A 27,562-nucleotide genomic window follows, 5' to 3' on the forward strand; every position below is an offset into this window, starting at 1 on the left:
CATTTGGAGGGGAAATGGCCTTCGAGGGAGGTCTACTCACAGGTCTGACGGGGCAGCCTCAGGGCAGAGAAGTTTTAACCACCTTGAGGCACCTTGAGTAGTGCTGGTGCAAATTTGCCAGCACAGCCTGTACAAATATGGAGTCAGACAGATCTCTCTAAGGAACCCACTGAACAGCAAGAAGGTTTGGCTAATATTACTTCAAAATTACTTGTTAAACTTCCAGTAGTGACTCTGGAAGTGGTGTGGAATGCATTAACACTGCTAGAAAACTCGATTGTTTCACTAACAATTGTGATTTAAGGATTTGCAACCACAGCTTAATGCTGTGAATCCAGTGGTATTAGCCCACTCAAATAAAATTCAAGAAATGGATTCACAAATTCAGCAGATTCAGTCTGTTCAAGCAAGTTTAATTCAGGGAGACTCTAAAATAGAAAAGAGGATGGAGAATTTAGAAAACAGTGCACAATATAATAATTTGAGTCCTGAACTTTCCAAAATGCAAACTAATCTCCCCTAAGGAGCAATTTAAAAAATACTTGCAGGATGTACTGTCTTGGCCTAGTGGAGAATTACCAAATATTTTGAAAATTTATTTCCTCAATAACAGGCAACAGGAATGTGAACACTCAAATAGAACATCTAGAGACAGTATCCCCATTAATGGATTTATCTGGTTTCCTTGAAACAACACAGAAAAGAACAAGTGGAAAAAAGAGGGACTTTAATTATTAAGTTTGTTGCCAGCAGAGAGAGAGTATTAAGATCCTTTCTCCGCAATCGTAATGCACTTAGATGAAAAGATTTGGGTCTACCCCGATATAGTAAGAGCCACGCAATTATGCCGTGTCCCGGAGCTCGCCAGCTAGGTGCTTCAATAACTATAAGATTTCCTAGTAAATGTATAATGAAAATAAATGATGTGCGTTTATGTTTTTATGGAACCTGATCAGTTAGAGATATATTTGAATTCATGTGGAGACAATAGGGAGGAATCTGTTAGGAATGCCAGTGTGTAGGAATATTACCCGCCATTTCTCTCTTTCTCAATGTATAATGATACGTAATTGCTTAAGATTAGTTTGCTCCAGTTTTGGTTTTGTTCTCTTTTTTTGCATAGTAAATACAGGGTTAGGGCAAATACACTTTTTTTTTTTCCTTTGGTTCAATGTTGTTTTTGTTCCTCCTAATTGGAGATGGGCATTGTAAAGCCCTTCCTGGAAAATCTAAGACATGTTACTTTCTTGTAATTATTATAAAACTTTAATAAAGATTAAATTTAAAATAAATAAATAAATAAATAATCCCAACTCCTTCCACATCCATCTGCTGTGATTTTCAGGCTGCCTCATTTTTCCCAGCAGTGCACCAGTTATTGTGCGTGTTGCACAAGTTGTAGGCTATTGGTCCAAACAAATGAGTCTGCATGTAGCTTGATAATCACCCTCATGTGAGGACTGTCATCCTGCTTGTCCTGGGAGAAAGCAGAGTTGCTTACCTGTAACAGGTGTTCTCCCAGGACAGCAGGATGTAGTCCTCACGGGCTATCCCTGCTCTCCCAGCACCCTTTATCCTGGCAGATTCCCAGGGCAAATAGTAAATCCAGGTTGGTTATAGGAAAAACGGTTGCTGAGGATGATTTCTCAGGCTCAGAGGATTCTCTGAAAGATTTTAAGAAATTCCTTCATGGTAATTCTGAGGGGAGTTAGAGGAAGGTGAAGTTCCTCCTGAAAGGGAGGATCACACTTCCATGCTGCATCTCTTTTGTAGATATGAGGTGTGACGTCTTTTGATTTCTCAGTTCCTGTGCACATTGCAAATTGTGGATGACAAAAAGGAGCCCTCTGCTCCCAAGGAGGACCCTATTATGGTCAATTTAAAGAAGTCTTGGAGATTCATCCCCCTTTCACCAGGCAGTGCAAGATTGAAAAGATTTGGACAAGGAGGCTCTGAAGGCTAATTTTAAGGTGGGGGGGATCATTTCCTCACTAAACTGTATCTGCAAAATATTGTTTTCCCAGAGTAGATTCCTTGTTATGTTTGAATAAGCACACCATCATCCCTGTAGAGGCTGGGGCAGTGCTTAAGGATGCTCAGGACAGGAAAATAGTCCATGCTTAAGCAGGCCTTTGGTGCCTGTTGTATTGTGGCAAGATCTGTGCTGCCTCTGACGCAGGATGCTCAGGAGCTAGAGGGTTCTTCACCGGTTAGGTTGGAACCAGGAGCAGCTTACTTGGCAGATGCTGGTTATGATTTGGTCTTCTCCTGTACCATGGGATATGTGTCCATAATAATGGCTTGGAAACCAATCTGGAGGTTTTCCTCCCACAGTAGGTTTCGTGACTCCAGGAGGTTCAGACAAGGTTAGAGCTCTTTGGGGCAGAGGTCCAGGCCTTATTCTCGGTTCCAGTCCTTTTGATTCAAGAAGGGAGGTAAAGAAAAAGCCACAGGAGCAGGCTCCTCTAGAGCATTGCAGTGAGTGCTTGGGGGCTTTATCTCCAAATTCCAGAGATAGGCAGCTGCCGGACACTGTTTTATCAGAGGTAGGCCCAAATCGCAACAGACCAATGGGTCCTAGAAATTGTGAAAAATGGATTTGCTCTGAGTTCGCTCACTTGGTTTCCGATGCTTTTATGGTTTTCCTTTATTCCAAAAAAAGAGGCTGTAATTGCAGAGACTTCTCAATTTACATGTTGTAATCCCAGTGCCAGAAGGACAGGAAGATGTGAGCCACTATTTCATTTATTTTGTGGTTCCAAAGAAAGAGGAAACCTTTCACCCCCATTTTGGACCTGAAGCACATCAATGATTTCTTGAAGGTGGTTCATTTCAGGATGGAAACCTTGTGATTTATGGCAGTACAGAAAGGAGAATTTCTGATGTTTCTGGATTTGATGGAAGCTTAAATTCACATTCCAGTCTGGAAGAATCATCAGTGCTTCCTTCGATTCACAGTGCTGGGTTGGCATTTTCAGTTTCAAGTGCTGCTCTTTGTGCTGGCAACCGCTCCAAGAACCTTTTTGAAGGTGGTGGTGATAGCCACAACTCTGTGCAAAGAAGGTGTTTTGGTTCATCTTTATCAGGACTAGTGGTTGATAAGAGTGTATCAGCCACTTGGTGGGTGATACAATTTGGAGTGGATTGACAATTTCCCCAAGAGCAATCTCCAACAGTCTCAGACACTGGAGTATCTGGGGACTCAGTTTGATACAAAGGTCATGTTCGTCTAACTGGCTAGAGAATGCAGAAGTTGTGTGGCAAACTCCGGGTGTGCGGATTGACCAGGAATGTGGGCCTACTTTTCAGATTCTCTGTTCCATGGTGGCAGCTTTGGATCGAGTACCATGGGTGAGAGCGTGCATGCATCTTCAAAGAGCTTTGCTCTCCAGGTGGAATCCCCAGTTGCAGGACTGTTCCAGGTGTCTGAAGCTGCTGGAGTCGGTGAGATTGAGTTTGCAGTGGTGGTTGGACCACAAGCATTTGAATAGGGAGTAGACTTGGTGACCCCAATGTGGATCTTAGTAACAAAGGATGCCAGTCTGTAGGGCTAGGGAATGCACAGTCAGGAACTGTTTGCTCAAGGACAGTGGATGTCAGAGGAAGTGAGCTTGCTCTATCAACCAATTGGAGGCCAGGGCGATTCGACTGTCTTTCTTGGAATTTTCGCCTCAGGTAGTGGGGCAGGCAGTCAGGATAATGTCTAACACTACCACAGTTGTAGCTTACATAAACCATCAAGGAGGGATGCGAAATCTGAGAGTATCGTTGGAGATAGATCTACTTCTGAAGTGAGTGGAAGTAAATTTGGAAACCCTTTTTGTGTCTCACGTAGCAAGTATGGACAGTGTACTGGCTGACTACCTCAGTCATGTAGTGTTCCCAAGAGAATGGTCCTTCTCTCGAAGAGTATTTTGATCCAATCATTGACAGATTGGTTGTACCAGATCTAGACCTGATGGAGACCAGCAAGAATGCAAAGACATGCAAGTTTTTCAGTAGAAAGAAGAACATTGTCATCCAGGCTCGATGCCATAGTACAAAATCAGCCGCATTATTGTCTGTATTTCCTCCTTGGCCCATGATAAGCAATTGTCTGAAGTACCCTGTCTATCAGGGTCTAGTGGTGCTGGTGGCTTCAGAATAGCCATTTTGACCATGTTATGTGGACCTCAAGCATCTCCATTGCAGTCATCCCCTAAGATTGCTGTCTCACAGGGCGTTACTGTCCCAGGGTCCAATGTTTCAAGAGGTTCCTGATCGATTTTGTTGTATGGTCTGACCTTTGAGAGGGCCTGTTTGATGAAGAAAGGGTATTCTCAAGCAGTGGTAGTTACATTCCTGGAAAGCTAGGAAATGTTCCTCGTCCCTGGCCTATCTCCGTATCTGGAGAGAGTTTGAGGATTGGTGCTCTGGTTGTCACAGTGCTCCTGGGAGCATGTTGGTACGATTGATTTTGGAGTGTTGTGTTTTTTTTTAGGAAAGCCTCTCTAAGGGCGCATCTCTTAAAGCTTTGAAGGTGCAGATGGCAGCATTCTTGCCATAGGGGCCGTATTCAAGGTAAACCACTGTCTTCTCATCCAGGTATCTCGTTTCTTGAGATGTGAAGCATAGTCTGCCTCTACTCCAGATTCCAGTCCTAACCTGGAATCTGAACTTGGTTTTGTATTTTTTTTTTTTGGCAGGATGTTTGTTCCTTTTAAGTTGATTTCTCTGCATCTGCTTGCCTTGAAGATGATCTTCCTGGTTACTGTTGTTCCACTTGGAGGATTTAGGAGTTTCAAGCATTTTCTTGTATTGAATCTTTTCTACTGATTACAAAGGGTAGGGTTAAAATTTTGTACAGTTCCCTCCTGAAAGTTGTTTTGGAATTCTATCTCAATCAGGCAATCTCCTTGCCTGCATTCCATGTCTGGATTCAGAGGATTATGCTTTTCTTCATCCCCTGGATTTGCGGAGACATCTTTTAAGATATTTCAAGATGACAACCATTCTCAGAAAGTTGGATCATCTTTGTCCTGTATAGTGAAGGACATAAAAGGGAAGCGGCCTCTAGGGCTACAATTGCGTGTTGGATTAAGGAGGTAATTAATATAGTTAACATAGTATTGTTGGCAAAAAAGGTCCAAATGGTCCATCCAGTCTGCCCAGCAAGCTTCTTAATGGTGGCAACTTCTGATCCATGTAGGTTATCCCCATGTGTCAGTTAAGGGTAGTAATTGTTGCTCCGTGCAGGTTACCCCCTGTGCCTTATGTTGAGGATAGTAATATTTACAATCAAAACCAAGCAACTGTGAAACCCATAACAATTTACTGCTAGCTACATTCCCCCCGGTAGTCAAAGCGGAGATCAATGTTGCAGTTGCATCAAAAGATTCAAGGCTAATTGGTTAAGGGTAGTAATCCCCATGCTTTCTGTTAAGGGTAGTAACTGCCGCTTCATGCAGGTTACTCCCATGCACCCTTTTCTTCATTTCCATACCCTTTTGAATTAACTTACTCTTTTCATCCTTGCCACCTCTTCTGGGAAGGTCATTCCAGGCATCCACCAACTTCTCCGTGAAGAAATATTTCCATATGTTGGTTCTGAGTCTTCCCTTTTAGAGTTTCATTTCATGACCCCTAGTTCTACTGTTTCCTTTCCAATGGAAAAGGTTTGATGTTCATGCATCATTAAAATCTTTCAGGTATCTGAAGGTCTGTATCGTATCTCCCCTGCACCTCCTCTCTTCAGATCCTTCAGCCTCTTCTCATAAGACTTCCGATACAGACCACACACCATTTTGGTCGCCCTTCTTTGGACCGTCTCTATCCTTTTTGAGATATGGGCTCCAGTACTGAACAAAGTACTCCAGTTGAGGCTTCACCAAGGACCAATACAAGAGCATTATCTACTCCTTTTTCTTACTGGTTATTCCTCTATGCAGTCTAGCATTCTTCTGCCTTTAGCTATCACCTTGTCACATTGCCTTCAGATCACCAGACACTATCACCCCGAGGTTCCTCTCCCAGTCCATGCACATCAATCTTCCTTCCCCCCCCCCCCTCCCCCCCCTTTTGCTTACAGTTCTTTTGGATTACCACACACCAGATGCATGACTTTGCACCTCTTGGCAGTAAATTGCAGCTGCCAAATCCTCAACTAGTCTTGATGCTTTCTTAAATCACTTTTCATTCTCTCTACTCCTTCAACTCTGTTGCATATCTTTGTATCATCCACAAATAGACAAACTTTACCTTCTATCCCTTCTGCGGCTTACATGGATTTTGGTATTCCGACGTCAAAGCAAGTAAGGGCTCACTCCAGAAGGGCTCAGGCGACCATGAGGAAGAGTTGCACTTGGTTTCTCATTTGGAGATATGTAAAGCGATCATGTTGTCGTCTTTATATATATTTTTCCTAAGAATTACCACCTGAATGTCGGGGCTAGAGAAAAGGCCTTCACCTCCGTGGTTTTGCAAGGGGCTTGGGCCACATCCTACACTGCGAGGGAGAAGCTTGGGTACATCCCGATTGTCTGGATTGGTCTGATTGTATTCAAGGACAGGGAATTATCAGGTGAGAAGTAATTTCTTCTTATGTAGTCACAAATGTTATAACAAAATACTATCATCTTAATTGACTTGAAAATCAACTTTTTATAGGCTACCATATCAAAATCTTTAGTAAAGTCCAGTTTCCCTGTATCATTCATATTTGCAGTATCATGATTATGGCTAACCAGGTAATCATGTACCCACCTGTCTACGCTCACCCTCTTTCCCCTGTCCCCCCCCACTACCACTGAACGTTTGGTTTTCAGAGCCTGAAGCTTCTGAACCCTTGCTGATCATTTCCATCCCCTCCAAGTCTGCAACACTGCTTTTTTTTTTTTTTTTTTGGATTGATAGAATTTTATAAAGTACACACAAATCCTTGACATAAATATAGCATATATGGCTATACAAAGTTTATCCACTTTTAATATTGTTCCTAGTGAATTTCTATAATAAATGGTGTACCTTTACTAATGCATGTAATATAATGAGGCTTCCTGGTATGTTAAGTTATGGATTATAGCATAAGAAAGTGAAGTACCTAATTTTTTTTCTCTATAAACAACTATTTCTTTTTTGACTACTTCCATTCCACATGACAGGAAATCTGGGACTTGATTTGTTCTGGGGGGGGGGGGGGGGGTGCGGTTGGGTGGTTGGATAACGATAGGAGGAAGGATTAAGAGCAAATGGTGAGATTAGTGGAGTTTGAGTTTTAACAGAAAATGGAATTGAATTGGGCCATGGAAGGGCGACCTTGAGCTTTGGAAGAAGTGCACAGAGGAACATGAAATGTTGAAGGCATTGGAAAGGTTTAATTACCTGGGGACAGGAAGACCTGAGTCTTAATTAGACTGGGAATTGATGGACTGAGAAGTTTGACTGTGATGATATGGGAGAAAGGAAATGTTGGCTATGCAGGGATGAGGTGGTTGAAACCTTGTGGTATGGTGTTAGAGTCCACAGTCTGTCAAGTTGCAGGATGAATGAGACTTGACGATTCAACACTGACATGCTGGCTGTGTTTGATTTTCCTTCTTCCAGATCCTCTTTGCCTGTGCTGAAGCTCTGTATGCACATGGTTACAGTAATGAGTCGTGTTGTCTGACTGTTGAGCTAGCTAAAGACCTGCTTGCCAACCCGCCAGACCTGAAGGTGGAACAGCCTCCAACCAAGGTACAATAAGTTCACGTTCATGCACCAAGAACTTCTATCTCTTATTGCTTGCAGCCCTAGATTTTTTTTTTTTTTTTTTTAACTTTATGCTGCTAATGCTGAGCAAGTGCTTCTGTTTTTTATTTCTCAACCTTGATTTGCTGGAAAGATGATGGTGGAAATTACACCTTGGGTAAAAGCTTTAGAAATGTTAAGGTCTTGCAAATAGGACTTTAAACTTAAGAGCAGTGTGTTTTGTATTCTGATAAGTGTTGCAGTACCCTCTTCTACCACCCTTAGGTCAGGAAGGACTGGCGCGGCAGCATTCTGTCTGAATCCTACTATGGGGAGGAGGAGGAGGGTGGATACTACCAGAAACCAAAATTATGTAAAGGGACACTATCCCTGTACATGATGTAAAAGTTTCACCTTTCCATTTTATGCTTTCAAACTTGCATCCCTTGGGACACCAGTGGAAGAAAAAACCTTTATCCTCATGAAAAAAAAAATATAGTCAGACTTGAGTGTTCATAAAGTAATGACAAAAAGGCAGTAATTGTTCGCTTTAACCATTTCAGTTCAAGTAATCATTACAATTAGACATTTGGTGTTACTTGTAAATATGATTAAAAAAAAAAAAGAATCCGATTGAATTTCATTTACTTTTAATATGATGGGTAAGGCCTCCCTTTTCCTGATCTCCTTCCAATCTAGATCACAAGATAAATGTTACTTGCATACCAGGTCTGCTGTTGAGATTTTCTCTGCCTTGTTTCAGTGCTCTCTCATTCGCTTCCCCCTCCCCATTTCCTCTGGCTCTCTTATGTTTTTTCTAGCTGGCCAGCTGGCTTCTCTTTTCCCCAGGCCCCGCTCATTCACCCCTAGTCATCCTGCTTGGCTGTCAGGTTCCTCTCCCCCCCTCCCCTCTCACACACTTCTGGCTAGCTTATTCTCCCCCTCTCCCTCCCCACCTCACTCCTATTGGCTGGTTTGCTTCTCATCCCTGCCTTGTTCCCTCCCCACTCTGTACTGACAACTCATAACTCCACATGGCTATAGGTGACATTCAGGAGCAAGGCACCCTTACTTCTGTGCTAGTTTGCTATTATTGCAAGAACATGTTCAGACTTTACTGAGAGCTACGCAGAGTCATAATTCAGCAGTGTAATGTTGCAGCAAATGCAGCACTTCTCCCATCCTCTGCAGAATGGCTTTGCAGTGGGGGCAGGATCAGAGCCACAGCAGCCACTGGTTCGTGATCCCAATTCTGAAAAGTAGTATTTTTGCCCTGATGGGGTGGGGGTTTTTTGTTTTTTTTTGTTTTTCTTAGGTTATGCTTAGAAATGAATCCTTTGCTAATGGTCTTCTTTTGAAATGCATGTTCAGTTGACACTTTACTCGTTAACTTTGTTAGACTTTTTCTTTTCTTCTTTTCTTTTTTCCAAAATGTAAATTGAGCGCATGCCTAGATACGTGGTATTTTTGTTCTATAGAAGAAATGAGCTTTGGTCCTCTTTCTTCATGCCATTTCTCCTAAATTATCTTTATTACAACACATTTGTTCTAATTTAACCCACATTTTACTATTCCTACTGTGCCACCATTCAAATAGTGCTTTCAATTGTCATATAGTATAATTACGCTGGAGACTCCCAGTCCACCCTTCAGCTTATCCTTGAATAGGATTTCCTGGGGACCTTAATCACTTTCCAGTCAAATAAAACCATGGCACTTCTACATTTTTTCTAACAAATGTATAGGCAGAGTTATTAGGCTGGGGTAATGCTGTGTGATAAGAGGGAATATGTGAGATCCATGAATGATGGCAGAATGTTTTTTTAATTGCATTTATTTTTATTCTGCAATATCCTGGAAAATGGCACTTGCCACATTTCTCTCTCAGAAACCAAGGAACTGAAATTTATACTTGTTTCTTATGGAAATTTATCTCAAAAGGTGGTGTGATAAGTAATATACGCTAATTAAAATGTTGGTGGTGGTCTGGATGGAAAAACATTTTTAAAAATGATACTTCCTCAGTTGGAGGTGGATCAAATTGCTGCAGTGTGAAAACATACCATTTAATTCTACTGTTTCCAGTCTTTTAACCAGTTTGCAATCCACAAAAGGACATAGCCTATCCCATGACTTCTTTTGTTTTTGTACAAACTTCTCATGAGGGACTTTGTCGAACACCTTCTGAAAATCCAAATTCACCACATCTACTGGTTCACCTTTGTCCACATGTTTGTTCAACTCTTTAAAAAAAAAAAAAAAAAAAAAAAAGCAAATTTGTGAGGCAAGACTTCTGCTGAGTAAATCCATGCTGGCTGTGTCCCATTAAACCATGTCTATCTAAATGTTTGTTAAGTTTTCTATACCATCATAACAGTTTACAATACATAAAATTTGAGTAAAAACAGATATAATCCAGACAATTTTTAAATAACATTTTAAAATAGCTAAAATGATATACTAGTTCCTAATATATCTTAGTATATTCAGGTAAAATTGGAAAAAACCAGTAACAAATACTAAAATAGAGACTAATGCTGCACGTTAAAAGACCTTAAAAAGCATAAAATAGGTTAAAAAGTTATAAAATAGGTAATAAAAGGTGTCTTTCACTTCGTATATGCTGTGCCAAATAGCCAGGTTTTGAGATCGTTTAAACCTTTTAAAATTCATTTCAAGCCTCAATTCCTGTGGTAATGTGTCCCAAAGTTTCGGTCCTGTTAGAGATTCTGCTCTCCTTAACTCTATTTAAATGTGCTGACTGGACTGATGGTAAAGAAAGGAGGCCTTTGTTGGCAGACCGCAAATTTCTTTGCAGAACATGAAACCTGATGGCAGTGTTCAGCCAGTCTACCTGCTTCCCCATATATTAATTTGTGAAGAATACATAATGTTTTAAATTTAATTCTTGATTCGATGGGTAACCAATGTAGTTCAATTAGAATAGGGGTAATGTGATCCCTCTTTCTGCTGCCCGTTATCAAGGTTCACTATTGCTTGTGAAATATCCTACAGACTTATTGCAGCAAGTTTCTGAGGAGACTGACAGATCTTTCAAGTGATCTGCCACCCCCAAAGCGTATGCCACACTGACTTCTTGCCCCAAGGAAGGACGCGATAGCTAAAGCCAGAAGAATGCTAGGCTGCATAGACAGAGGAATAACTAGTAAGAAAAAGAAGTGATAATCCCCCTTGTACTTCCTTGGTGAGGACTCACCTGGAATACTGTGTTCATTTCTGGAGACCATATCTCAAAAGGGACACTGACAGGATGGAGGCAGTCTAGAGAAGGGTGACCAAATTGGTGGGTGGTCTCCATCAAAGGACTTATGAGGAATGGTTGAAGGAGCTTAATATGTGTACCCGAGAGGAGGTGCAGGAGGGATATGATACAGACCTTCAGATACCTGAAAGGTTTTAATGATGCACAATCAACAACAAATCTTTTCCGTTGGAAAGAAATCAATAGAACTAGGGGTCACAAAATGAAACTCCAGGGAGGATGACTCAGAACCAACGTCAGGAAATTTCTTCATGGAGAGAGTGGTGGGTGCCTGGAATGCTCTTCCGGAGGAAGTGGTAAGGACAAAAACAGTGTGAGAATTCAAAGGGGCATGGGATAAACACTGTGGATCCCTAAAGGCTAGATCATGGGAGTAACTTGCTGGTGTGGCGATTAACTACCCTTAATCAATAGGCCTTCATACTGTTGATGCTACTCCATCAGTGCTCTCTACTTTAACGGCAGGGGAAAAGAGGAAAAAGGGAATTAGAATGACAGCAAACAACAAGGACATTGAATTTTGTGGTCAGGGAAAACAAATAAGCATAGGGGTAACTTGCTTATGCAGCTCTTACTACCCTTAACCAATAAGCCTGAACCTCTTGATGCAACTCAGCATTGATCTATGCTTCAATGGCAGGAAGTAACTGGAAATTGGACTGAAACAGAAACCAACAAGGGCCCTGACTTGTACAGTCTGGGAAACCAAGTACAGAAACTACAATAATCTTACTAGGCAGACTAGATGGACCATTGGCCCTCTTCTGCTGTCATTTCTGTGTTTCTATGAAGATAGTAAAATGTCTTCCCTAGGGACTGGTGCCACAGATGGAAAATGGTAGTCAGGGCTCAATGATGTTTTATCCTGTGGCTGGTGAATGTCTGACCCTCCGACAGCACCAGCAACGAGGGAATCCCCTGACAGAGTAAACTCCAAGGCTTCAGCAAGCATCTGCGGAATAGTTCTTTGAGATAGAGGGGCTGATGAAACACGATATACCCCTTCTTTCCGCTTACCTATAGACAAGAGAAGAAAAAGTGATTTCCCTTCAAACAGCAGTGAATGCAAAGCCAGGAGGCCACAGTTGTAATCTTTAAAAAAAAAAACAAAAAAAACACAAACAAACCCAATTTTTAGCTCAAAGGTGCACTGGTGGTGGCGTGCTGCAGGGCACCGCGTTTTAAAGGGAACTTGGGCACAGGAGGATGGTGTCGGAGGCCTGCACGTCAAGGGTCCCAAGCAGCTGCAGATGGTCTGGGAGAGCAGGCAAAGGAATCAGATGGCAGTAGTCCTCAATCTGTTCAGAGAGAGGCAGTTTTTGACATAACACAGATGATTTTATTTATTTTTTTAACCCTGTAGACGTTTACAATCATCACAGTTGGAATATCACTACCTCCCTGTGTGTCTGTGTTTAATCTCGAGGGGGTTTTGTGTTTGAATTTGTGTTATGAATATACTTATCTTTTTTTGTGGCACACAGTTTTTTTCAGCATTTGTCATGCATATTTAGTAAGATTCATTTTGGAATATAAAATATATGGAATTGTAATATGGATATTTTTGATATAGATAGATGGATCTAAATGTTTAATATTAATACACATGTTTTGCTGCAGATTTTTTCTCCTGACCATTTTTTTTTTTGTAAGCTAGTGTACCTGCAGAGATCCAGCACCAGAAGGATGTAATATTTTTCCTACTTCTATTACAATGGAATAATATTGCTGGGTATGATAGCAAGGCTTGGCAACTACAGTAATTGAGGCATGTGTTCCGTTGACCCTGATATAGCCTGTGGCTATGCCCTGTACTTTTATTATTTTCTATTTGGGATTCTTTGATGTAAATACTGGAGAGATAATGGTATTTCTTGTGCAAAGCAAAAGGCAGCTGCAATCAGTGCTTATATAGTACCAGGCACGTTTTACCATCAGTATGTTCACATGGAGAGTATCCTAAAGCACAATATTTCTTTTTTCTTTTTTGATTTGCTATAGGTAAAGAAGAGTGTGCCAGCAAGCAGCAAATGTAGGCAGACAGTGACGGCCTGCTTGCAACATTGCTTATGGCATTAGCACGAATACTATTCTTGCAATTGGCAAAATAAGTGTTAATAGGAAGAAAAAAATCCAGTGTTTTGGTAAAGGCTATAGGTTCCATAAAAGGACTAAATTATATTTGGCATATTCATAGCTGCTAGTCTAGCAGCAGGCAGTTCCCCACAGACCTACATTTTTCCCTAAATTATCATTATTACAACAGGCTCCATCTGTCATATGCAGCAAACCTGTCCCTCCCGCCAAGACGACACACAGCAAAAAAAAAAAAGAAGGCAGTTGGAATGAAGCTAGTAGTACTTCCATCTTCTCACACCCACAAAAAATAAAATGGTCCAACTTAATGGCACTGGAAAGCATTTTCATTTCTTTTTTAGCCAAGTGATGTTATTGCTGCCTGCTTTAGAAAGCAGATCCTCCTGCCCATCTGCAGAGCAGCCTGAGGGGAAACTCACTAGTCTGACAGTCCTAGCATAGGGAGGTTTTTGGAGATTTATGGAACAGCAGGATCCTGTTGTAGACACAGCCAGTGCAATTAGGAAAAGATCATCTATAATGAAACAGATAAAAGAAAGTGAAGAAGTCAGGGTTGTCATCTAGAATTGCAATTTTTTTGATAGTGGTGGTAATTGCAATTCAAGTAATCTTAAATGGCAGGAGTACTCAGGAGAAAAAGCGAAAAAATCCATTACTAAAGCTAAAAATAATTCAAAAAACAAAACTCTTGAAAGCTTTTTTTTTTTTTTTTTTTTCCAACAGATTGCTGTAGATTTTTAAATCCTTGCCCAAGTGTACTGTGTAATAACATTTGCCTCAAACATGTACACCGGAACTAACTTTTTACCAGTATTTGAGACATTTGAGTGAAATTCATCCACTGTGTAAAACGACATTTTTTTTCTTCTGATGCTACCGCTACTTCTGCTGTGTACCAGTTGCAAAAATCCTCCTCCTATGAGATTATTTAATGTGTGATAGTCATGTAACAACAAAACATATTTTGGTTTGAGGCATGAGGAAGATAAATAGATGTATAGCAACCATAACTGAAATGGGCACCACTATTTTGGCTGAGAGTTGTTTAAGGAATTTAGCATCCAAGACATATCCTTTTTGTACTGGCAAGAGAAGAACACCATCTCACTAGCCTTCTGTGTGTAAGGTGGCTAAATGCTATGGATGTTCATCAACCAATTCTGAATTTTGACAGAGGTATATAGGCGCATAGCTGGCTGATCTTACTGACCCTAAGAACTGCAGATACCTGCTATCCAAAAATGTAGACTAACTTATGTTTGCATATAACCTGGGTACACTTTGGCAGTTTATTTTGGTTAAGCTTCATTTTGAATGGGTACAATTCAAAAGAAGCAATACATTGCATGCATGTTACATATATTCTGTTACATAAATTTTGAGGTCATAAAACAGAAGAACTTTGAACATTATAAAAGACAAACTCTGTTTTCAGCTTTACACAACCTGGTTCAGTAGGCTACTTGGCCTACCCATAGTACAGTTCATCTGACCTAAGTTCGTCTAAACAGGCCTGAGCTATTGCAGTTAAACTTATTATATCATTTATTAGACCTAAAATGATGCAGTAGAGGGAATTAACCTTACTCAGATGAAACAACTTGGGTTTCTTAGCTTCTCATCACCATGGAATTAGGATGAGAGGAGTTGGAGTAGGAATTTTTTTTTCAAGACACTATTCCCTCTAGTGGTGATACTCCAGAACATAAAAGGATGAAAGGAACAACATTTTTTTTTCCAAATTAAGGGGGAGAGGATGAAATTAGGATTTTATTGTATTGTGTGCACCAAAAAAGATGTATCTTATCTTTAATGGAATCGACTATTGATGTTTCTTTTAAATATTAGTTTGTTGATTTCAAGGTGCATGACTGTATTAGATTCGTATTTGCTTCAGGAATTTTTAGACTTCATGACTTCTTTGGGCTGTACGCAGATGGTGAGTGGTCCTACCCATCAGGATTGGGCATATGTTTGATATCATTTTCCAGGCTAAAAAGATTATACATGGTCTTTGGATGGATATTACTATTTTGCCTGCCCTTTGGACAAATTATGTAATTGTTTAAAATGTTTTGCCCCTTTGATATATACAGGTTGTATCTAGCTAAAACAATTTTATGTTTGAAAATCTTAGATTCTCAGTTTTTTGCATAATTAATCTTGACAGAGTAGTGAAAAATAAACCTGAGGATGTGGTGGGGTTATGGAACTCAGAAATAGGGAAATCATTACTTCTCATTTAGGGTCTCCCATATCTTGCCTTGCAACTCTAATCAGCTGCCTGCACAGAAGAGAAAACCACATGGATTAGAAACATTGCGGTATAGGAATTCAAGTGATGAGGATAGGCTGTTTCAAATAGTAAGATCTCTTTTCCAACCAGCTAATTTTTTCTACCTTAGATGCCTCTGAACGCTGTAAAATTTTATCTAGTGTTTCATTTCTAATGGGGTCAATTTTCTTAAGCGATCATAAGAGTAAATGAAATTGAGCCAGCAGAAATATCTATTTATAATGCTAATTCAGAAACCCAAAGAGTGGAGTGAGTTAGATGCATTCTATAAGGTGGATGAAAGAGAAATTGATTTGTCACCATGAATATCTCAACTAGTCCTCATTACCCCTCCACTATGGCTGAAGTGAGGGCAGATTTAAGGAAAGAATTAATGCTTTCCTAGAAGGGAGAATGTCTTCCTTCAGAGTTGAAATCAATCAAAATTCAACCATATATATAAAAGAATGAAACCTTGATCATGAGAAGTATAACTCTCACTGGTGTCTAATAATATATATACCTTTTCTCAATAAAATTGTTGAGAAAAGTGTTAATATTCAATTACAGGACTATTTGAAGAGACAATCTTTTTGATCTGTACCAGTCTGGATATAGAAGAGATTATAGAATGGAAACTACCTTCATTGCATTGGATTTTGATCTATGAATAGAACTGTAAAGATGAGATAGTAAAGGTATACTAATAAACTATCCTCAGCATTCAGTTCTATAGATCATGAAATTATGCTTGCTCATTTAAGGATACTAGAGATTGGGGGTTCTCCTTTGAGGTGGTTTGCCACTTTTATGAAGGGAATTATTTTCTCTAAGACTCAATTTATAACATCAAGGATCCTACAAGGTTCATTACTCTTGCAAATTCAAGCTTTCCTAGATGGTCCTGCCTCCTAGATGGAGTCAGGACCAATGGGTTATGCCCCTCTGACAGCAGATGAAGTCTGAGTAAGGTTTCAAAGCTGACATCACCCTACATACACCCTTGCAGTGACATCAGCCCTTCAGTATTTCTCTGCCTCCAGCAGATAGTGGACATGCTTTCCCTATGGGGAGCGCTGTATCTTTTGGAAGAAGAAATTCTACTTTTAAATTGGAGAAAAGATTGAGCCCTGCTGTCCTGCGGTGATACCTAAAGGTTCCTCCCCCAGTTGAAAATTCCTGAGGTGATTTCCGAGATCCCATAGAGTTTTGCCTTGGTCCGGTAGCCAGCTCCCGGCATGGATTTTGCTGCTTAAGCAGCTGAAAGGCAGCAGGTGCAGGAAGCAGAGCGGTGATGGCCAAAGCCCTCTTCCCCTGCAGCTGGAGACAGTCTCTGTACTCAACCAGTAAGTGCTCAGACCAGATAAGTTTAAAAAAAACCAAAGAGGATTCCTCCTGATTCAGAGATGTTTCGGTAAGACTTCCTCCAGTCTCCTTGCTCTGTGTGCCTTACTGACAACGTTCCCGATCCTGTTGGGGGAAGTGGGCTTCTGAGTAGGTTGAACAGTCTCCCGGTGGGCTAGGCCCTGCTTTAGGCTTGGTCGGCACACCACATGGTAACGTGGTAGGCCGGGGTAGCGGCACCTTTTTGTGCGTGCTATATTGCCCACCATAGAGCATCGATACGCCCGGTATGTGTTGGCTCTGCGCACACTGTGCGCATAACACCACACACATACATATTCACACAACTTACTAGGCGCAGAATACAAGTAAAGCTGAGCACACAGCATGTGCCTTGCCTCAGCCCACATAGGCACCCAAAATCTATTCATACAAAAATGTTAAGCGAGAGCTGACTAAACACGCATTTACTGTTGCCAATGGCTCCGGCAGCAACGAAACATAAGCACCTTTCTCGCTGCACTGCTTTTCATATTAGGGCTGCACAGTCTGACCTGGATTCTTGCTTATGTCAGCACTGTGAGGAAGCCCAGGGAGAGTTGTCCTCCCCGGACATTGCTAAGCCCGGCTCCTCCCATTTAGAGGATGGGTCAGCCGCAGCCTTAACTGGAAGTACTCCCCCCCCCCCCCCCCCCCTCGGAACTGAGTTATCCATAGGATAGGGAAATTCAACTGTTCCTAACCCAGTACCTCCTGGGCTAGGCATGGACCTGGCTGCCTTCTCTTGGGTGGAATTTTTTCAAGGCCTTCAAGCCTTCGTACAGTCTGCTACCTCACTTGCCCCTGTCTGGACAGAACCTTAGCCGGTAAGCCCTCCCTCTCCCAGTCCTATCAGCAGACCTAGAGGCATGCCTCCCCTCGCCAAGGGTGTCTCTGGTAGGTACCCGGATGGCACAGATGAAGAGGAAGATACAGATTACTTGGAAGATGGGGAAATTCCCCCTGGTTTAGTACTGTATCTGATGTAATGGTTTTTCCATAAAGACAAATTGCTGGCCCTGGATTCCCAGACCCTGAAGATGCTGGGAGTTCTTGAGGCGGAATCTATGACTGAACCAAAGAAGTATCCCATTCTGATTTCCTTATAAACCTCTTGCTACTTTCCAGTGCTGGAAGCCATCCAGGAGTTGATTGACCTGGAATGGGATGCCCCAGAAACAAGTTTTAAAGGTGGACTAGCATTAGAAGCTCTGTACCCACTGGATCTGGAGGCGAGAAAAACTGTTTCCCTAAAGTTGATGCGCTAGTCTATACTGTCTCTGAGCGAACAACTATTCCAGTGGAGCGGCCTTAAAGGATGCGCACGATAGGCGGATGGAGTCCATCCTTACGGACCTTTTACGAAATAGCAATGTCCTTAGATTGCTTCTTGTTGTGCCTTAGTAGCTCATTCATGCCTGCTCCTCTCTCGGGAAGTGGATGACTCAGGGCAAATTAAAGAGCAGTTATAGAATCCGCCTCTGCCTTTTTAGCTGACACGAGCTTGGATCTAGTCCATACCTCTGCCGTAGGAGTGGCCTCGGTGTCAGCCATAAGACAGCTATGGCTGCGGAATTGGGCAGGAGACGCAATCTCCAAGGCAAATCTCACAAAGATGCCCTTTAAAGGATCACTTCCCCTTGGAAGTGAATTGGAAAAGCTGGTCAGTAAATGGGGCAAATCTCCAGTTCCCCAGCTACCAGAAGATAAGAGAATGCAGTTACAGCGCCCCTTGCCTATGAGGGGTCGATCCAAGGGCTCCCAATGCTTTTGCCCCTACAGAAACATGACATTTCAAAGGTCTTAGTCCTTTCAGAGCAGACAGCCCAAGAGAGGTTCAGGTTCGACTCGAACCCCCTAATGAAATTTTGTCAACCCACCCTCGGAACGTGGAAATACGGGGTCAACTGTCCCTCTTCTACCAATGGTGGGTCGCAATCACTTCGGACAAATTAGGTACTGGAGGTCATACGAGAAGGATATGCGCCGGAATTTCACAGCACTCCTCGGGATACGTTTATATCTTCTTGCCACTCCCAGCAAAAGAAGCAGGCAGTGGAGACTACTCTGTTAAGGCTCCTCAGGATGAGGGCTATAATCCCAGTACTTGCGCCACAGGAAAATACGCCGCAGGAAAATATGGGGCGTTATTCAATCTATTTCATTGTGCCCAAGCAGGAAGGTTCCTTTTGCCCCCTTCCTGGACTTCAAGAGCATCAACCAACATCTACGAATTATTTTCTGCATGGAAACCCTACGCTCCGTGATGATGGCCGTACAATCAGGAGAGTTGTTAACCTCTCTGGAGCTATCTGAGGCCTACCTACATATTCCATTCCATCAAAAAGATTGTTTCCTATGCTTTTGCAGTACTGGGTCTCCATTATCTGTTTCGGGTGCTGCCGTTTGACCTGGCCACTGCCCCCAGAACATTTTCCAAGATAATGGTGGTCATAGCGGCAACATTGAGAAAAGAGGGAATCCTGGTGCACCCGTACTTTGATGACTGATTGATCTGGGTAAAGTCCATGGAAGAGAGTCTCCAGGTGTCCAACAGGGTGACCTCCTTGCTTCAGGAACCAGGTTGGGTCGTAAAGCTGGACAAAAGCAGTCTCAAACCCTCTGTCCTTGGAATATCTGGGAGTCTGATTCGACACCAAGCAGGGCAAGGTCTTCCCTCCGACTACGTAGATAAGGAAGTTGATGTCCCAAGTGCATTTGTTGATGAGCGCAATACATCAGACGGTATCTTCAAGTTTTTGGTTTGATGGTGCAACCCTGGAAGTAGTGCCATGGGCAAGGACACATGTAACCACTTCAATGCTCCCTACTGTCATGATGGAACCCGCAGTCTCAAGACTATTCGACTCACCTCCACTTACCAATGGAAGTATGCTTTCAGCTCCAATGGTGGCTGCAGGAAACTTATCTGGGCAAGGGTGGTGTGTACCCCTGTCCTCTCCGAACTGGCTGGTCCTCACAACACACACGAGCCTCTAGGTCTGGGGAGCTCGCTGTCAGGAACTGACGGCCCAGGAACGTTGGACCAAAGAAGAGGCCCTTTGGAACATTACACTTCCTGGAAGCCCAGGCAGTCAGATTGGCGTGTCTACAATTCAGCCACATACTCCTGGGTCAAGTGGTCCATGTAATGTCAGACAACACAACAACGGTAGCCTACATCCGCTTCCAGGGTGGAACCAAAAGCCAGCAATTGTCACAAGAGAGAACCTCCTTATGGAATGGGCAGAAATACATCTACAGCCTCCCACATTGCAGGAAAAGACAACGTCAGAGCAGACTTTCTAAGCAGGGAGAGTCTGGACCCAGGAGAGTGGGCGTTGTTGGCCAAGGCCTTTCAGCTGGTGGTAGATCGCTGGGGTTGCCCATCCATCGACCTGCTGGCCGCATCTCACAATGCGAAGGTTCTCCAATTCTTCAGTCGCAGAAGAAATCAGTGGTCCCTGGGAATCGATGCTCTTGTTCGAACCTGGCCGGAAGAGGAGTTGCTATACGCCTTCCTTCTGTGGCCCCTGCTGGGCAGGGTCATTCACAGAATTGAGCACCACAGGGGATTAGTCCCACTAATAACTCCAGATTGGCCCAGGCATCTGTGGTTTACAGACATGCAGAGACTCCTGGTGGAGACCCCCCAGTGCCTCCCACCGCACAGGGTCCTGCTACAGCAGGGACCGGCCCTTCTCAAGGATCGGACTCTATTCTGTTACGGTCTGGCCCTTGAGCAGGCTCTGCTGATGAAGCAAGGATATTCAGCAGAAGTAATTGCCACCTTACTCTGCGCATGGACGTTCTCTATGTCCCTAGTGTATGAGAGTCTGGAGAGTATTTGAGGCCTGGTGGGAGGAATGTGGTATTTGTCTTCGGATGGTCAAAATCCCATTAACTGTAGAATTTTTGCAGTATGGCTTGAATAAAGGTTGACCCTTAACTCCTTGAAGGTCCAGGTAGTGGCTATCTTCTGTTTCAGGGGCGAGGTGCACGGAACCCGCCTTTCGGCTCATCTAGACATGGCCTGTTTTCTGAAAGGGTGAAGCACCTCCAGCCATCCCTACAGTGGCTGATTTTCCTTGTGGAATCTTAATCTAGTATTGGAGTTTTTGGCAGGTCCCTCCTTTCCGCCACTGCGCAGACTTTTCTTGCATTTATTAATTTTGAAAACTGTGTTCCTGGTGACTATATGCTCGACATGTCGCATCTCTGAACTACAGGCCTTGTCATGTCGGGAACCGTTCCTTCGGATGACTCCAGGAGCGTTACAGCTTTGTACTGTTCCATCCTTCTTGCCCCAGGGTAATCTTTGACTTTTGTTTGAATCAGTTCATTTCGTTACCATCCCTAGATAAGCTCAAGGACGTGGAAGAATACCGCTTTCTCCATCATTTGAATGTCAGCAAGCTTTTGGTGCGGTATCTGGAAGTTTCAGAACCAGACCAGAGGCAGCATGGATTCACCAGAGGAAGATCCTGTCAGACAAATCTGATTGACTTTTTTGACTGGGTAACCAAGGAATTGGATCAAGGAAGAGCGCTCGATGTCATCTACTTGGATTTCAGCAAAGCTTTTGATACGGTTCCGCACAGGAGACTGGTGAATAAAACGAGAAGCTTAGGAGTGAGTGCTGAGGTGGTGACCTGGATTGAAAACTGGTTGACGGACAGAAAACAATGCGTGATGGTAAATGGAACTTTCTCTGAAGAGAGAGAGGTTTTAAGTGGCAAGGATCGGTGTTGGGACCGGTCCTGTTCAATATCTTTGTGAGCGACATTGCGGACGGGATAGAAGGTAAGGTTTGTCTTTTTGCGGATGACACTAAGATCTGCAACAGAGTGGACATGCCAGAAGGAGTGGAGAGAATGAGACGGGATTTAAGGAAACTGGAAGAGTGGTCGAAGATATGGCAGCTGAGATTCAATGCCAAGAAGTGCAAAGTCATGCATATGGGGAGTGGAAATCCGAATGAACTGTATTCGATGGGGGGGGAAAGGCTGATGTGCATGGAGCAGGAGAGGGACCTTGGGGTGATAGTGTCTAATGATATGAAGTCTGCGAAACAATGCGACAAGGCGATAGCAAAAGCCAGAAGAATGCTGGGCTGCATAGAGAGAGGAATATCGAGTAAGAAAAGGGAAGTGATTATCGCCTTGTACAGATCCTTGGTGCGGCCACACCTGGAGTACTGTGTTCAGTTCTGGAGACCGTATCTACAAAGAGACAAGGACAAGATGGAAGCGGTACAGAGAAGGGCGACCAGGAAGGTGGAGGATCTTCATAGGATGACATACGAGGAGAGATTGAAGAATCTAAATATGTACTCCCTGGAGGAAAGGAGAAGCAGGGGTGATATGATTCAGACTTTCAGATACTTGAAAAACTTTAATGATCCAAAGACAACGACAAACCTTTTCCGTCAGAAAAAAATCAGCAGAACCAGAGGTCACGAGCTGAGGCTCCAGGGAGGAAGACTAAGAACCAATGTCAGGAAGTATTTCTTCACAGAAAGGGTGGTGGATGCCTGGAATGCCCTTCCGGAGGAGGTGGTGAAGTCTAAAACTGTGAACGACTTCAAAGGGGCGTGGGATAAACACTGTGGATCCATCAAGTCTAGAGGGCGTGAATAAAATGGAGGCATTCAAACACTGCACGGAGCGGCAGTAGCCACAGAGGCATTCAAACACTGCACGGAGCGGCAGTAGCCACAGAGGCATTCACGGAGCGGGATGCCAGTGGCCAGTAGTTGGTGTTCCACCTTCACGGAGCAGAAGGATGGAGGGCTGCTATTTCCAAAAAAAAAAAATAAAAATAAAAACAGGGGTGGGTAAGAGTATGGGGCAAGGGGGTGGCCTGCTTGTTACAGCAGTTGCTACCCCCAATTGAGCTGGATGTCACTTGGATGCAGATTCAAAGCTGCTCTCCCTGTATTTGCCTGTTAGACTTGATATCCTACAATAAAGGATCCATGCCTAACTTACAAGCAGCGGAGAAAGTGGACATCTCTGCCTCATGCCCTGGTGTAAATATAAACTCCAGAGAAAAATCCCCATTAATCAAAATTCTCGCCTGTGGCTTTTTCTATAGAACATTTAAAATTTGCAAGAACAGCCCATCAAACCCCAGGTATTTCAGAGAAGCAAACAAATCCCAATCCGCCCCATCAGAAACCTTTTCGGCATCAAAACTGAGTAACAAGTGTTTTTTGCCTAACCATCTGATCCAGAGACATCTTCCTTACATTCATTATGGGAACCCCACCTGCTCCAAACTTACCAACCTGTCTAGAAAGGATACTAATCTGTCTGCCATAATTTTAGCTAAACGCTTAACATCATAATTGAGCAAAGATATTGGATGGTATGCCCCTGGTGGCATCTCTACCAGGTTTAGGCAGCACAATAATTGTTGCCCTGTTAGATTTGAAGGGCATTTCTTCTACCTCTGAAAGGGCCCGAAAAGCTTTCTCCAGTGGATTACAAACCTCATCTATCAATATTTTGTACCATTCTCCTGCAAGCCCATCAGGCCCTGGAGACTTAAAGATTTTAGAATGGAATATGGCTCCCCAAATCTCCCAAGACTATGGGCGCATTCAGTACTTGTAATTACTCAGATGTCAATGTTGGCAAGGATATCACCTCAAAATAGCTCTGGATATCTGCCATTTCCTTATCCTCAGCTTTATATAAATCCTTATAATATTCATAAAAGATATTACTAATCTGTTTCATGGAGTGAGTTAATCTCCCTACAGAGTTCCTCATTGCAGTAATGTAATGCGGTTCCAATCTGCCCTTCATTAAGTTCCCTATCATTCAACCAGATAATGGAAAAAATTAGTTTATAAAACAGGAGACCTTTTTTGGTTTTCTGATGTATGCGTTTTCAGCCTTATCTGTGTGGCAAGATATTGCATCTTAGTTTCCTTTGTGTAGTTCCTATCCATTATTTGTTTATCCTTTTTCAACTGTAGCTCCAACCTCAAAATTTCTTGAGCCAATACTAGTCTTTTTTTGTGCTGCGTAGGCAGTAATGTCCCCTTGCAGAACAGCTTTAGGTGTTTCCCAAAACAATATTGGGTCTGCATGATGCTGTTGATTAAAATCCTTCCGTTTCCTTTTTACATACTCTCGGAGCTGCAGATCATTATACAAATATCCGAGAAATCACCATAATTGTACAGTGGTTTGGGAACCAAACCATTCCAAATCCATCCATACCGGTGCTTGGTCTGAGATTTCTATAGGACCCACCTTTGCTCCCCACACTTGTGAAAAAACTAGTGAGCAATTTAAAAAAAAAAAAAAAAAAGTCTAACCTGGCTTGAGAATCATGCACCCTTGAAATGTGCATGTAATCTCTCTCCATCTGATGAAGATTACATCACACATTTAAGAGATTCAGAGAATTACATAAATATGGAAGCCCCTTCCAGATGAGAAATTGAAAGTGAAGAATTAATGGGGTGTCTATCCATTGCCATATTGTATGTAACATTGAAATCTCCTCCCAGTACTTATAGGTATGTTGGAGTATTGCACAAGGAGATTGATTAAATTGACAAAAATGAAGTACACAAATGTTTGGAGCAGAGACATTTCCCAATACTCAGGCTGATGCAGTACAGTACGCTCAGCCGAACACAACTGTTTACCCTTGGTTGGATGCGTGTCCGCAACCCCTTTTGTTGTAAGGGGGTTAGCGTGTCCAGCTCTCCGCGAAGCTAGTTGCACTTATCACATGCAAATGAATGTTGATCAAGCTATTAGCTATTCTCTCAGATTCAAAAAAAAAAAAAAAGTGCGCCCATTGCGCACATTTTTACCCTCAGAAATTATCGCCTGCCCGGAGCAGCCCAAAAAGTGTATTGCTCCTGCAAGAGTGGTTTTCTAGGTCTTCCATCTTGTCCTCATGCTCCTTTATTTTCTTTGAGTGCCGCAAACTTTCTAGACAACATCACTGTGTTGTCCTCAACCATAGATATCCTGCCCTCCACCTGGTCTGTATGTGGTCTTAGTTCAGCAAAGGAATTATTTACATTGGCAATCTGTTCTAATACCTCATTTAATTGCTTCTTCAAGGCATTAGCCACCACCAGGATTTGGTGATTATCCCACTAGAAAGAGTAGATCCTGCCACCATTTTGTCCTCCACCCCTTTGACTTTCTTTGTCATGTTTTCACGTTTTTAGGGTTATAGTTCCTGGAGATTTATACATGTATTTGTCCTGCTCATGCCTTTGTTTCTAGATGATTATCCCCAAGGATGGTGGCAATTCGGAGGAATTTCAGGGGGGCGGCACCTGGAGCTCAAAAACTTGCATCCGTCTGAGCTCACTATATCACGTGACTCTGATCTCCTTCACACCTGCTCAAGGACTTGTAGCTACCTCTGTGGTTTCCAGGAGGCTGTTTTGTTAGATTTTTTCCTCTAAGATTGATTAGATCCTCTTTGGCTCACAAACAAGCCTTTTCCTTTGCATTTTTTTTTGGATGGAAGAAACTGCCACTTGTGGTCAGGCAAGTAAATGAGTTTTGGACCTTTTAGGTACCTTTTGAAAATGTACTCATTTAGAACTGAGTAAAGTATAGTTTTGTTCTTATGTAAGTGATTTTGTGTGTTTTTTTTATATTGTTTGGCTGTTGGCATTGTCTTTCAGTGTTGTGGTATTAGATGTTTGTCTTAGCTGGGTTATCATTTTGGATTTGTATATTTCATGTTATACACTGTTTCTCTTTTACTTATAGTTAGCATGCAATTATGTGTGCATATTTGTGCATACAATTGTATTCCTGATTTAACAAGGAGTTTTAGGGCACATAATGTCCAAACATGAGTAAAACTGTGCATAAATTAGTGCTCCTCCATGAAAATTCCATGTTAAAGCATTAGCTATTACTCCCAATTGCATAGGCTTAACTCATTTTTTTTAATGATGGAAATTTAACACCTGGCCGGAGATGGAGTAAAGTTTTTGGAGTTCATGGTGCGAGCATCCTGTACTCGGTTTATGTGCATAAAATACTTTTTCTGTAGACAGCCAGTATAATGATCAGCCGTACAAGTAGGCGACATTATCTGATGGCACTGATACAGAAAAGCTGTCTGGGCTCAGAGACCGAGAAGGTCTTTCTGAGCATGCATGTGTGGTCTGTGCAGTTGCTGCCACATGACTCTCCTTAGTCTTTTTTTTTTTTCTTCTAAAGCAAAAAAGTGCTTTTTTTTTTTTTTTTTGCTGTCATTAGCTGCTCATCAGAAATTTTTTGCTTTTAGTTAGCTATTCCTTTATTTACTGATAGTATTTTGTTTTGTTTGTTTTTTTCATAAGTTTCCAAAAAAACCCAAAAACTTGTTAGTTTCTTAAAACGTCTGGTCAACACTGAATTAGACTTAGCCTTGGCTCTGTTCCCAATAGTGGAAGTCAAACTGGGCTTCAGAAGTTGCCCCAGCTGCTCATGCTAAATGTCCTTATCAGACCAAGATAATTGTTGTTTGCTGCTTGGCTATGGCCCATGATGTTCCTATCGGTGCTACCTGCACCAAATTGTCACCCAGAGTAAGAAGATTGAGAAGTTGCACACACATTCTAGAAAGAGAATCATCACCAGGTGAGGGACCATTACTTTAAAAAAATAAATAAAATAAAGGCAGAGTTCTTTCATGCTATGCACCATGACTCAGTTTCAGCACAGGTGCTATTCCCCCTCCTTTAAAGAAGGAGAAAGATTATACTCTTCAGCACCAAAACACTTGGAGCCAAGGTAGGACTTGTATGCACGGATAAAATGGTACATAAAAAGCCATTGGTGCCATCGCTCATCAGTGCACAATTTTCATTGGCACTATCAAATAAGCATATCACAACCTTGTTGGTCCATCAACTTTTCGACGGTGAGATTCAAATATAAACGCTGATCAGCAAAGGAGGCCAAGTTATACTGAATCCTCCTACAAAACAGTCTATGCCTATTTTGGTTCATGATCTATAGCTCATTTACTGGAATCCCTCCTTCAAGCAAGAGCATCATCCCTTTGTGTTGAAGATGTTGTTTGTTTGTTTATAAAATTTTTATATACCACGGCACGTTAAAAACATCACCTCGGTTTACAATAAACAATAATTCAGCAACTAGCTTTACATTCTAATGATCATAGAACAAAACAAATACAAGAAATTCAAAGAATGAGAGAAACATATATAATACAAGTTAAACAAGCCTAAAATGGGTAGTAATATAGAAGGTAAGAATAATTCTCTAGGGATATTCAAACAATAGTAGTCAGGAGAATCCAAAATTGCATTCTGTTTGGCTAGACTTCGTCAAAACCGTTTCACCAATATTCCAGAATTTCATCCTCCATTGCATTTTGAATTCATATCTTCCATTTTAGAGTCTGTGGCTCCAAAGTCAGAAACATAATCCTCTGTTGCCATATCCAGCTGCTCAAGAAATCTTGCCCATATCTATCTCTGCTGATCTGCTTTTCATTTAATCACATGCACAGCTTCTCTGTAATACAAACTTGTACAAAGTTTATTTCAGAGAGAAAATATTCTTTATTGTACAAACACCTACCTGTGTCTTATTCTACTACATCCACTATCCCTGGAAAGAGGACCTGGGATCGGCTAAAGTTTGACTTCTACCTCACATCCAGTGATAGAAGTATGAAGACTTCCAGTGAATCCAGAATCAGACAGGATCAGAGCTTTTCTGATTGTGTAATAGCAATTGCTCAGGCCTGTTTAGGTCAGTAGGACTATATTATGGATAAGCCACGTAGCCTGCTGAACAATGTTGTAC

At 42.2% G+C, this 27,562-nt stretch overlaps 1 protein-coding gene across 1 annotated transcript in view; it reads left to right on the top strand.

Annotated features, from left to right (window-relative positions):
- The window catches only part of ZSWIM8 (zinc finger SWIM-type containing 8), a 328,217-nt gene that overhangs the window by 143,642 nt on the left and 157,013 nt on the right, over positions 1-27,562 (top strand). The window contains exon 12 of the mRNA XM_029608976.1: positions 7,582-7,713. Coding sequence (XP_029464836.1) covers positions 7,582-7,713 — 132 coding nt within the window. The remainder of the gene's footprint in view (positions 1-7,581; positions 7,714-27,562) is intronic.

This window comes from Rhinatrema bivittatum, chromosome 7 (genome assembly GCF_901001135.1).
Source record: "Rhinatrema bivittatum chromosome 7, aRhiBiv1.1, whole genome shotgun sequence".
In the NCBI taxonomy this organism is placed as follows: domain Eukaryota; kingdom Metazoa; phylum Chordata; class Amphibia; order Gymnophiona; family Rhinatrematidae; genus Rhinatrema; species Rhinatrema bivittatum.